A 13,801-nucleotide genomic window follows, 5' to 3' on the forward strand; every position below is an offset into this window, starting at 1 on the left:
CTATTTGCAGATGCCAACAAAAATGTTCTACCTGAAACGGATCAAATGTATTTGAAAAGTGCCGGGCAGTGCATGCCTCTGAAAAGGTGAACTGTTCACCTTTTGACGCTGTGCACTGTAACCGGGTGTTAAACTGGCAGCACTGACGAGACTGCACCACGTCATGTTAATGTGCGCTAAAAGGTACACTTGTGGAATAGTGGCAGGTCGCACTGCATAATGTGCCTCTTCTGGTGGATAACGCAGTCAGTCCAACCACATGATTCCTGTGGCCCCGCGGATATAACAAGAGACGTCAAAAATGAACACCCCCCCCCCCCCCCCCACTCAAGCACATGCACCACGTTACTTTACGTACTTCAAGGGTAAAAGCCCGAGCCATAATGGATACAAACCCACGACTGAGTCGGACACGGTACTCAAATACACACTAGTCACTTTGATCTAACAATAAGAAGGTGCGTATCGAGCACACACCAACACACACCTTATCATCACACAGGTCAGAAATGGGCACAACCCACCACCCAGTCGCACTCCTACAAACATATCATTATATAGCAAAGCAATCAGAAATAAACCACACACCGGCAACTTAGATACGTGCATGTCACTTTTAATAAAACAATCATAAAACGTGTATCCAACTCCAATTCCATAGTATAGTGGTAGGTCTGAAACGGGGACACACACACCGCAATAATTCAAATGCAATTTGCATGGATTGTTGTCTCAAAATGCCAGCGGGGCACACCGAGACCACCCAAACACTCCTGTCCTCATGCAGAACCACCATAAATCCGCAGGGCGCTGCCCGGGCGCCCTCGCACCGGGCCGCGCTGCGAGGATCGCCGAGAGGCAGCTGCGTGGAATCCACTCGCCTAATTGGAGTTTTGCTGTCTGGAATCCTTCCAGCGCTGGAAAAAAATCGTGCCTTAAAATAGAGAGGGGAGGAGTGTGTGCGGGTGACAGAGATGTGAGAAGAAATGTTTACCAGTGCGGGGGAGGAGAGTGGGGCAGAGGGACGGGAGGAGGACTTGCTCTTCTTGTGACAGAGTGCAGCGGGGGGCAGCAGCGTGAAAGGGGCAGTGGAGGGGAGGGCGATGGGATGTGAGGCGCTGAGCTTTGCCTAAGCTGCACTTGTCTCTGCTCCCTCCCAGCGCTGATCCGGCCGCGCAGCAGAGACCGTCCCTCGGAGCGGCACCCGTGATTGACACCCAAATTGGACGCCCGAGATGTTTATCAAGTGGTTTATATAGGAGGAGAGAGGCAGAGGGAGGCACTCTGAGGAGCAGCCGTCACGGACCGGAGACACGCTGCAGAGAGCCGGGGTTCTGCGGCCAGTGACAGACACAGACTGCAGGGTCCGTGCGTCCCACGCCACCCGCAGAGCCTGCCCACCACCCCGGGGGCGGCTCCTCGCCCATACACTGCTGCCCGCAGAGGGTCTCTACAGCCCTCGCACACCTGTGGCGGCACAGGAGCCTGGAGGGGTGTCCACCCACATACACGCTGGAGCACTCGGTGTCCACCAGCCACGTGTCCGCCGCCCTCAGGGGGTTCTGCAGCCCACCTCTCCACACTCACAGCCGCGAGCGCGCCCCGGGCCACAGAGAGTAGGAGCTTCCTATAGGAACACGCCGGGCTCCATCCTGTAGAGGACTCCTAGAGCCACATCCAAATAACCAGGCCCACCGCCTTGAGGGATTCCCACAGGCTGCAAGAGAGTTCTGCTACCCCACGCCTTTCACCCTCACACTGCCGGGGTCCGTGCCCCACGGAGCTCCCAGCATGCACTGCCAGGCCGAGCTCAGGCTCTCCTCCTCGGGCCAGATGAAGGCGGCCAGGCGGCGCTACAAGACCTTCATGATCGACGAGATCCTGTCCAAGGAGACGTGCGGCTACTTCGAGAAGCTGTCCCTGTACTCGGTGTGCCCCTCCCTGCTGGTGAGGCCCAAGCCCCTGCACTCCTGCCCAGGTAAGGGCCGTTCACACTCTCTGCGGCGCTCGGGGACGCATGCGCACTAAAACACGCGAATCCACATACGGACAGACACTGCTGCACACAGCTCAATCACACATAGACCCCTGGCCTACTCCCTCTCATAGATCACACGGACACACATAAACACGTGCGCCTCCACACAGGTCACATACACACACCTGCCCCTACACAGATCACTCGGACGCACAGACACCTCATTCTTTACAACGGCCATATGCACACACTCACACATACCTGCTCACCCACACATCACTCGGACACACACCTACTTCTTCACACGGGTCACAATGCACACACACACACACACACACCTACACAGACATATATCCGCTCTCTCATTCACATCTAACCCCTCAGACAGTTCACACACACACAAATCACACCTACACTCACCAGACCACATAAACCTATGAACGTCACAAGTCATTCATACACAGAGAGACCAGCAAATCACTAGTCCATACCGCACAAGTAAGAGTCGCCTCACACAAGTCATACACACACCGGCACACGTACACCATACAGATCGTACACGATTGTAGACTCTACAGCGAGTACACATGTCTCACATATCCAGACCCCCCAAGGAGACACTCATATATCGGATCAATTGTGCGCACCTATATTCAACCGCAGTGCAATACCCTCCCCACACCGTGCGTCCTTAAGGTTGTAAACTTGGTTCACTTAGATTGAAATAACTCGCCTAGCACACCTGATGACGATGTGTAAAATGAAAGCCCCTGGTGCATAAACATGGTATATTACGCCGTTGTGTGAGCTGGTAATCCTCCGTGCACTTCTGCAAACAGACACACAGGACTCGCACACCGCCCCCCCCCCCCCCTCGTGCACTTTATCTGATAGGTTATGTGCTCACCACCCCAGGCTTCTAGCCGCGAGCAGAGCGTGGTCAGGACATGTGTTCCGTGGCATGTTATGATTCCGGGGCGCCTAGAGTCTGGACCCCAATGACTTCTGGGATGGTGGGCTGCGATGATGCTGGAGTGGGGTGCGTGAACACGAAGTCCTGGCGGTAGCGGCAGCAGAGTTTATTTTATTTGAATTTATTTTATTTTAAAAGTTTTATATAGCGCTAGCTTGACCCGTAGGTATCAGAGCGTTTACATACACACTGTAAAGAAAAACAGAACGGAGCTTGCATTATAAAGTAAGGAGGCAGTAAGGAAGTAATACCAGGGATAGAAAAAATACAGCATGGAAGATAAGGTGGTTAGCACAGTCCGGGCACCAACTAGAGTTCACGGACTGTCACATTGTATGCATAATGCAGGGCAGTCAGAAGAAGGACTGTCGCTGCGCTGTGCAGTATTAAATGGTTTCCAATACAAGAAGTGCGTGTCCACCTTTAATTAAACCCCCACGGCGATGCTTCGAGGCGCTATGGCCTTACACAAGAGGTGACGGGTTGAGGGAACTTGAAGTCAGTTTCTCCGTGGCTGTTTTAGCAGCCTTACCGCCCGAAGATCAGTGGCGATGTGTACAACCTCAGATGCACCTGGTTATGTATGTATGTATGTATGTATGTATGTGTGTTTTCAAGAAATACCTTCAATACAGTCCGCGGGAGGTTACATGTTGCCGTTTGTGTGCAGTGGTAAACCAGGTGTTAGTATCGCCCAGTGAGATTTTTGTCATATAGTACACAACACGGATTTATCCAAGCGCTAAGAACTGCTATAGCGTCCTGTTAGTACTGTGAGCATTGCATCGCGGGAGAAGCCTGAGTCTATAACCGGTATCTAAATACTTTGGGAAAGAGTTGCTAACCCGGTCCCGAGCACTCGGGCCACTTGGCCACAAAACACAACCTTGCGTTCTTTTAGAGTAGCAGGAACGCCGCCCCTCGTTGGAGTTCGAATGTCCGAAGTTTATTTGCATTTAAAGAAGCAAATGGGCCGCTCACGGCTGAGCAAAGCAATAAAAGAGTAATTACAACTTATATCGATGTTGGCAATAATCCACCATTAATGATAGAGAGGGTGAAGTCAATCTCTCGGAGAAGTCTTTGGGGTGACCGTGACTGCAGCACCAGATGTCAGGGTTAACTCGCTATATGTGTTCGTTCCTTCCCTGCGGGGCTTGGGCTGCCGGTGGTATCTGCCCGGTATAATCCATCGTTTTTTTCATTCTTAGCCAGCCCTGCTGAGGCATCCAAAGGCCCGCTGTTGTCTTCGTCCACTGGGCCTCCTGGAATTACCCGTGCAAAGGTCCTTTTTGGCTAGTCCAAGAGCCATGGCCAATTCAATGTGTTTGAGTTTTGCACCCTTGGCTTGAACATCGCCCCTTTCTTGGTGGGCTTCACCGCGCGCCCTGCTTCCACTTCAGGTCGGGCCACGCCCTCTTGCTGCTGTTCCAATATGTCCCCTTCGGTGCGCGCCCCCCTGTGAACCTGGTCCCTTGGTCGGGCTAAACCTTCCACCCGGAAGTCCCCTGCGTGGGCAGGCCGTGGCCCTCGCTCGGGGAACTCCCCGGCCCGGTCGGATTAACCCCTGCGTGGGCAGGCCTGGGTCCCTGGTCGGGTTAGTCCTCCGACCCCTGAAGCCCCCTGCGTGGGCAGGCCGTGGCCCCTGGTCGGGTTAGTCCTCGGCCCCTGAAGCCCCCTGCGTGGGCAGGCCGTGGCCCCTGGTCGGGTTAGTCCTCCGACCCCTGAAGCCCCCTGCGTGGGCAGGCCGTGGCCCCTGGTCGGGTTAGTCCTCGGCCCCTGAAGCCCCCTGCGTGGGCAGGCCGTGGCCCCTGGTCGGGTTAGTCCTCCGACCCCTGAAGCCCCCTGCGTGGACAGGCCTTGGCTTTGCATTGGCAACTCCCCGGTCGGGTTACCCCTGCGTGAGCAGGCCTTGACTGCTTGGTCTAGATGAGCCCCCCCTGCCCCGAGTGGACTGGCCTTCTTTATTACCGGGGTTTACAGCAACCTTTAGAGACAGAGGGTGAACTGCACCAGCAGAGGGATACAAAGATCTCCGCCAGATTCCACTGCAGACCTCTCTGTCAACAAACACACCGAGCCGTGAACTGCCCCACTCTCGGGGCCAGCCCACGGCCATATACCGGGGCACAGGAAGGGCAGGTGAAACATGGGTAGAAACTGAGCTGCCCAGGCTCCTACAACTTCTGCCGACCCTGGTGCTAACCCCCAGAACATGGTCCCTGCCAAAAATGGCGTCACAGGAACGCTGGAAAAACACTATCTCGAAACGTTTGATGGCAAACAGAGAACCTGGTTGCTGGCAAAGATAACCAACAGGCCCATTGCCAAAAACGGCAATTTCGGAGGAGGAAAAACTAACCAACATGACTGTTAGTAAACTAAGAGCAAAACTACAGAAGTGGAGCACCGGCACACTTTGCGTCCCGTTTTTTGCTAAGTGAACTTGTCACTTAGCAGATGTTTGTTCGGTGCCAATGAACGTGTTGTTGGTCCGAGAGGTACTTGAAATGGCATTTACTATTTGACAGGGGAGATAATGAAAGTCCCTTTCCTCCCGCAGAGCGCTCTCTCATGATTCAAAACTTCTGTCGCGTGCCGCCTGGCAACGAAGCCACTTTGATGGCGCCACAGACGTATGCCTCGCTAAGCGAACGTATTCGCAAACTGAATTGTGCCAGGGGAAGTCGCCATTCACGAGCGCGTTCCACGGTACTCTAAATGTGGTACTGAGGCGGTGCGTGTTCACACTCGCCAGCTAATGGTGCGCACACTTATGTTGTGCACTACGACTGTTAACTCACGATGACTGAGGAATCAGTGATACGTCTTGCACCCAATCAGCACTCGCACAGCACGTGAGCGGTGTCAGCACCAACAGGGGACACGCTACAAAAACTTTACGCAGGTGGAATAAAAAAAAAACACACTATACATCGATTTCCATCATTTTTACTGCTTCTATAATAAGGAATGGGCAACCGTAATTGCACGTGGGTAAAACAGATGGGCAGGCTTCACAGTATTTTGACTCTGGGCATGTAAAGGAGAATGGAAAGAAACATTTCACAGGTTTACGTCTTTTTTGCACATGTGCAAACTTCTTGTAATACTCACCAAGGCGTTATTACTAGCACCTGTGACAAGAAATGAACCGAATGAACTTTGCTCTTTATGCCACATGAGTTTTCTCCAACTTAAACATTTAACTCAGGACACAAATACCCAATGCATCCCTTTCTATTTTTGCTGTTTAAATAAAACAAAAGATGAGCAATTCCAATGTTGGACTCTGATTCTTAATGACGGGTATATGTTTCAAACTAAATGTATTTGTTGCACAGTTAGTTCTGTGAACAGCAGTGGCGGTGCGGGTTGAATCATGGATCCCAATTTCATGGCTAGCAATTACGTACCTAACGTTTTGATCGGTAAGAGTTACCTTTTTTATAACCGTTTGAAACTTCCTTTAATTTTCCGTGTTGCAAAACTTATATGCTATGGGGACGGAGCTAACAGTGTTATTTCCGTACTCGAATAACAAGCAGCAAAAATGGACAGCATGCATTTCCCCTGTTGTTCGTTGGCGCCCCTCTAACATTTAACTCGAACACCCCCTAATGTTCTTTCCCTCGGACACCCCCTAATGTTCTTTCCCTCGGACACCCCCTAATGTTCTTTCCCTCTAGTCGCACGGATGAAAGACCGAGCGACACTCGTCAGACCGAAACTTCCAACACCGATGTCTCAAAGAAAAGACTTGGTTTGGTGACCTGCCGACAGAGGGCGCTCCTCTCGCTTTCCAGGCCTTCTGTTGGATCTGCCGAGAAGAGCTGCGATCAAACCGAGTTTCCTAGAAGCACCCGGACGGTCTCGCTCGGTTGCTGGGCCTAGTTCATACACTGTCAGCATTATTCGAATATCTGTTTATCCCTTTGACAATTTATCCCGACAAATATACATTATGAAGAGCCTTAAAGTGTCTTCACTCCGTTTCACGGCGCATTTCCGACCAAAGAGTGCTCTTGGTGACCGTATAGGATTTTGTGATTGTTTTAAGTGATAATAAAATACACAATTCTTAAAGTTTTACAACATTTGCTGGATCGAATTTTGTAACTGACAGTTTGCAAACAATTCCAACAGTTTTCCTCAACCCATGAAACTGTTTTAACACAGCGAATGGTGTCATCTGACTTCTGGCTAAATTGCCGGCCGTGGAACCAGGAGACTCGCGTTGTATTCCCGGCTTCTACACTTGACCAAACTTTTGATCCTGAGCGAAACAGTTTCTCTCTCAGGTACCTGTTGAATTAGCTGACAAATCTGAGGCCGCTCACCTGATCTAGTACTAAGAGTTCCATCAAAGTAATAGGCTGCGAATGTTTATAAACAACACTAAACTACCCAAGACATAGAAACAATAGCGAAATAGCCAAATTTGTTCTGTGAGAATTTCCGTAAATTCCACTTCTGCTTGGGCATTAATTCTGTAGTGAAACACAATCTGAAGAATTGGCAGGTGGCCTGTGCATGCTGCATTTTTCATTACTTTTTTTTCTAAAACGTAACAAGTTTGCAGGCTCTGTGAGAAAAACGTCTAGAAACGTTTGTTTTGTTGAAAAAAAACTCAACAAAAACTTACTTTTAGCAGGTAAAAAAATCTAGTCATTTTTTACCCCGAAATGTTTCATGGATTCATTTTTGTTTGCTGACAAATCTCTGTGTTTATAAAAATGAAAAAAAGGATACATTTTTTAAACGTTGCAACATTGTAAATGTATGAGCTTGATTCAGAAAGGGCCTCGCGCCTGTGGGGGAGCCTCGCACTTGGGGCGAATCTCCGCAATGAGAAGTCTTACTACGGGGACCTCCCCGCGACTGCGGGGCCCTTTGTGAACCAGGTCCTATATTTCTGCCGCCCTCCCCGGGGTAGATGATAGTTCATAGTTGGACCCTGTTTCGTGCTGTGAGGTTGGAACAAAGCTTTCATCACAGCTCTCAGTCTAAACGTCGCCCGATTCGCAAAGAGTTTGCTGGGAGCACGTGGGACTTACTCCTGTAGTCCTCATGCAGCCAAGAATAAGAATGTGTGCTCACAGAGTGAATCATCTTTTTGTTATTTTGACACAGAAACGAGGGGTGTTGTGTGCCTTTATAAAAACGTGCACTCGTAGGCGAACGAGTGCTTTGGAATCAAATCTTATCACTAGAGCACAGCGCTACATGGAGTGAATGCACCTTTCCACACCACACACCCAAACACCCACACTGAAGGTGTGCCGCACTTGAAGACCACATTATAGGGCAGGATTGTCTGAATTATGCAGTAAGAAACCGCATATTATGTGGTATATGCGGAATTTTTTTGGGAAGTATTATTTTGTTATTTATGCAACAAATGCGGCAAACGCCAGTGGCCGTGACCATAACCGACCGTGGCATTTCAACAGGAAGACACCAACACCTCCGGTTAACGATCCCCTTGGAGACCGTCAGGCCCAGAGCTGAACTTTCCTAAATGACGCCATAAGGCCCCGAGAACACCCGGTGACTGTAAATCCTGGCAATCAAGGATGCTGCAGAAAAATAATTTACATTTAATTTGAGCACATTCTATCCTATTGATTACACCAAGCAAGAACGTAAACCATTCCTAGTACAGAAGAATGCAGGGCTCCGTTATACGCCTGATTGTAAACCCGGCATCGTGTGTACTGTTTAAAAGAACAGCACCGTGTATGCACCATAACCCAATATGTGTTGTTCGGTCACTTTTTTAAATTAAAGAAAAAAACTTAATGTAGAGTCTGCCCTTGCCTTTCAAAGGATTGATTTGTGCAGAAAAACACTTTAGCAAATACATATTTGAGATCATTCAGTTTTTAACATGATCGTCCAGGTCCTAAGTGCCTGCTGCACTAATGTCACACGGTACTAGCTGAAAGCTTTAAGGTTAAGGAACTCAAGAGGGCGGTGTTGAATGAATTTTTTTGGCCAATTGTCTCCAACCATGTGTTATGAACCGTATTTTACTGATTTTAACTGTATATGTACTTTTATGGTATTTTTTAAGTACCGAATAAAGGACTATTGAATTGAATTGAATACTAGCTGAAATCTCTTTTAGGGGTCCGTGGTGTGCCTGGAGCGTGTTGTGCCAAAAGCCCCAAATGCAGGCGCTGCTGCAGCCATGGCTTTGTCTAGAGTTGTCGGTGGAACAAGGGACAGCCACTGATCCTCGACTACTAGCCGTGGCTAGTAGAAGTCACATATCCAGGGCCCTTTCTGTGGGGCGGCTCTCGCCTCTGAAATAGGGCCGAGTTAGTTTATTATCCTTTGTGTCTGTGAGTCGTCACTTTTCAAACCGGCCCGGGTGTGGAGAGGTGGATTGTTTTTTCCCGAATAATACAACTTTGGTCAAGTTCAGAAGCTAAAATACATCTTGTCTCTGTTTGTTGAAGGCCTTAATTTGGCCGCACACTACAGGATTCTGAAACACTCTCTGGGATTTTTGGGAGGTGTATTGGACGGCCCACTGGCTACAGCAACCTCCGCCACTTCAAGGACTCTTGAGATGTCATCAGTTTAATAACACCAATGGGCTTCTCGGGAGATAAGAAGGTTAGGATGATCAGCGTGGAGATAGAAAGGGTTGGAAATTCCTTCTAAAAAGTAACTAGTCAACAATGTCTCTATTCGTGTCCACAAGCCCGTGGGCAGGACGTGGAGGTGCAAGAAATGGCTGCTGGACTCTTGTGTATTTCATGAACCACTATGCACGCCACCACATTGACATGGGCATTTTAGGTCTACCTGACATTTGTGTAATTTCCTTTGTAGACATTATGTAAAAGACCCCCCCCCAAAATCACACAAAAGTAGGTATTAGTATGCAAGATGGTGGTCTGGCATTATGTGCTATTTTTAGCACAATTGCTTCTATCATCCATTGTTGATAAAAGCTTGTATTTCACCTGGAAAAAAGTATGAAATCACACTTTACATGGGCAACAGCTACTCTTTTCTTTTGGTTTGTTTTGTTCCTATGCTCCCAGGATAGGAATTGTACCCAAATGACATTAATTATGCGACGTGGCATACAAGGATAATCGCTTAGAAATGATGGTAGAAGCACTGGACATCAAACCACTCAAAAATATGCTTCAGTGTTTGACTGCTGCGAAATCCATTTCCTAGGTGGTGGTTCTGAACTGAATTTCCAAGTTGTAGAGATGCAGCTTTCACCTCCTGAGGACCAGATAGAAGTTAATGTCAAATATTCAGAAAATTGAAAATCAGCGCCAAAGATGTGTTGCAGATATTTTGTTACTAAGAGATTTTCTTGAATTTTTCAATCCTCATTTTATTTATTCTCAGAATTTGGCCATTTTTAAACAATTTCCCTTGTTGATAAATGTACATTGGGTAGGGCCCTTGCTCATATACAATTATTCAAACTTCTCTTGCCATCCTTCAGCTACTGGCAACTCCCACTTTCGTGCTGTGGAATGTTTTGCCTGCTGCACAGCCACACTTTGGAATGGCTGCCCCTAATAATAATAATGTGATAATAATAATCTTTATTTGGCAGTAATCACAGCCATAAAAGATACAAAAATAAAAACACAGTAACAAATTCATTGAAAACAATATATAATTTGTGGAAAATTGCAAAAATCCATATATCGAGCAATCATGTCTCGAGTTTCTTGATCTTAATCCCGCTCCTAAAAAATGTAGAAGAACAAAAAGGTGCGAGCATTAGGCAAGAGTTGTAAATACAATAGGGCTACACGAGCATGCCTAAATCTCAAATCTTTTAAAAAAGGTTTAAGATACAATCGCCTAGGATGGGTAAAATATTTACATAAAAATACAAAGTGGCTGCCCCTGGAAATGGGCATGGAACGGGATAAATCGCACTATTGGAAGAGAACAAAGACTTCTCTTCAACAACCAAGTGGTAGCCTGGGATTTCCTTCCGGCTAGTGCTTCCATCGCTCTATGCTCAGGGAAGAGGTGTGGCGCCGCGGCCAGGGCGACTGACTCCGGAATCTGGGGATCTCGGTTCGATCGCCGGCGGCAGATCAGCCCAGCACCATGTGACTCTGGGCAATAGCTTGCTTAATCTTCCCGACGGCCCCTAGCGCTTAGTGACCCTTACGGGTGATTATTCGCGCTTTACAAATGTGGATTATTATTATTATTATTATTATGTTTGAGCGTAATAAAATGCATAACGCAACATAATGCGACATAGCAGAACACATCAAATAAAACATGCCACAATGACACATAATATACATTATATAATGTAAGATAGCAAATACCATAATGCACAAGGTGACAAAAACACAACACATCACAGAACATAAACTAAAATGTAACTGAATATAACATACCATAACATATATCATAATATATAACATAAAATACAATGTATTAAATAACATACAATAAAACATCTATCATGACAGGTAATAAAACGTATAATGTAGCATATCAGACACCATAATATAATATAGAACATAAAAATCGCATAATATACCATAACTTACAACATAAGAAATAATAGAACATGCAATATTAACCATTTCTAGACACTTGCCTTGGTCAGAGCTTCTCTCAAGCCGTTCTCCAAATAACTCACTGCCTTTTGAGGACTATTCTAGTTTCCCTGTTGCAGCTTCTTCACTGCCACCCATTTTAAGTATTCAGCTTTGATCTACCTATTACTTTGATATTTTTTCCGATCCTTGGTACATGGTGCTGGTTTGTGGTTAGGGGAGCTGTCAAACCTTTGAAGAGTTTGGGGCCTCTGATTGGCTGGTGGGACCCTGGCGCAACCAGTGCCTGTCAGGTGAGCCCTACCTGCCTAATCTGTCCCATCTCGAGACCCGATGCCATGCCCAGCAGCACAGTGCCCAACATAGACCCGAGAGTGCCAGCTCCATAGCAGAGTTGTAGGGCAGCTATTGGCTATGGAAATCATTCTCATGAGCTGCCCTGGAACCCTGGCACTGACAGGCTCTCAGGGACCAGAGCTCGTCACCTCTGAAGAGGAGCAGGTCCCTGGGAGTGAGTTCTGCACCTCCAGTCGTAGATAGTTAGTAGATAGCGCAATTCGCCAAAGGTCTGGTCTACTGTGAAAAAATTGACGAAGGTTTTGATCTCCAATAACAAAATGTGGACATTATTCAAAGTGCTCAAACATGCCTGGATAGCCTCGAAGGCAAACCTTTCTTTACCTGTTATTTTAAGAATTGTACTAAACTCCGTAGGTGTGCATGCACGCTAGGTTGCTAAGTATACTTGAAGTGTGGGCCCCTTACACGTGGGGGCCCCTTACACGCAGGAATTAAGGCGATGAAGGCACGTTTCATGATAGAAAACTGTTTTTGATCAGCATGATACTTCCCAAGTTTTGGTCTCGCTGCATCAACAGACAATATGGTTACAGCAGAGGAAAAGTCTGGATGAGGAAGCTGTGTACCTTCATTTTTCCATTAGTATGTGGAGTCCAATAAATGATTACTCACAACAAAAATTATTAGGATGAGCAGAGGAATACAAAGGCAACCAATAGATAATACATTTGAATAGGTATCAGTAGCACTCTGGTAAAATGCCCCATAGTCTAGCATTGACTGCCCCACTGCCTTAAAAAAGAAAGACATGCATACAACTGGCCGCCGAGTGCTTGGCCCTTTTCCACACTCTTCTTGATACCCCTATCCCACCTGGAGTCCAGCAAAACTTTGATTTGTCAGTGCTTGGGATCCACCTTATGTGCCTTAGGCTGTATCTAATAAATTCATTGTTTTTGTATTCATCTCTAATATTGAGGGGTTGTTCGAGGCATTCATATGCCTTCACAAAAACAAGCATTGGTCAAGCCAATAAGTAAGCCGTTAGGTCTCGACATTGACACCAATTGGCTTTTCCAGTGCCTTTTGGTGGTACTTTACAGCATTAGTAAGATGCTGAGAAGTACAGCCAAAAAGCAGAAAAAAGACACAATGGTGTGGCCAGGACAGCAACGTCATTTTAGAGGTGTGTTCATGCATGGTTATGCATGCACAGCTATAAAAATGTTGCAGCTACCATTTTATTTTTACCAATCCAATAAAAGAAATTAAAAAGGTAGTATCACAAAAAAATTGCATTTTTTTAAGGTGGAAGTCAGCCATCAATTTGCTGCCTGATCCTTCCCATACTCGCTCAAGTAAAAAAACTGTGGATGTAGGGGCAACATAGGAGCGGTGGGGTAAGCAATGGGCAGTGGTAGAGAAAGAAAAATGCAGCGCATGAGTGAGAACAACAAGGGGCTGGGGAGAAGCACACTTGCACAAAAGCAACACAGAGAGCAGGGGAGTCTGGGAATTTGGCAGGGGCGAAGCATGAGAGAGAGAGCTTGTAACATGAGGAAGACAGCATCTTAGAGCATGGCATGACAGGTGTTTGGTGGGAGGGTAAAAGCATATGAGGGAGAGAGCTGGAAAACACATGCACTTTCATGGTGAGCTAAAGTAAAAAGAAAAAAGTAGTTCTCTCAAACTGAGCAGTGGATGACAGAAGTCAGCCAATCAGAGAGATGGTAAAGAGGCTTTGTTCCAGAGGAAGGACAAGCATCTGATGCACAAGCTGGGACAAAGAAAGCTATTACATAAGAAGCAGGCAAATGAGAGTGCCAAATCAGACAACTAAATGGTGTGTAATGGGCAGACATTAAGCACCTGTAAGTTCTTGTAAAGCCCACATTAGGTTTGTTGCAACCAGACAGCTTGTGCGGTCTACGAGGCTAGACCTAAAAATCTTTTGTAGCTCTTGAACCATAGCTTCAGGGC

At 47.2% G+C, this 13,801-nt stretch overlaps 1 protein-coding gene across 1 annotated transcript in view; it reads left to right on the forward strand.

Moving 5' to 3' along the window:
* Window positions 1-995: 995 nt before the first annotated feature.
* The window catches only part of BARX2 (BARX homeobox 2), a 105,690-nt gene continuing 92,884 nt past the window's right edge, over window positions 996-13,801 (forward strand). The window contains exon 1 of the mRNA XM_085647199.1: window positions 996-1,978. Coding sequence (XP_085503325.1) covers window positions 1,792-1,978 — 187 coding nt within the window. The 5' untranslated portion in view covers window positions 996-1,791. The remainder of the gene's footprint in view (window positions 1,979-13,801) is intronic.

Source organism: Triturus cristatus, chromosome 3_2 (assembly GCF_964204655.1).
Source record: "Triturus cristatus chromosome 3_2, aTriCri1.1, whole genome shotgun sequence".
NCBI lineage: Eukaryota > Metazoa > Chordata > Amphibia > Caudata > Salamandridae > Triturus > Triturus cristatus.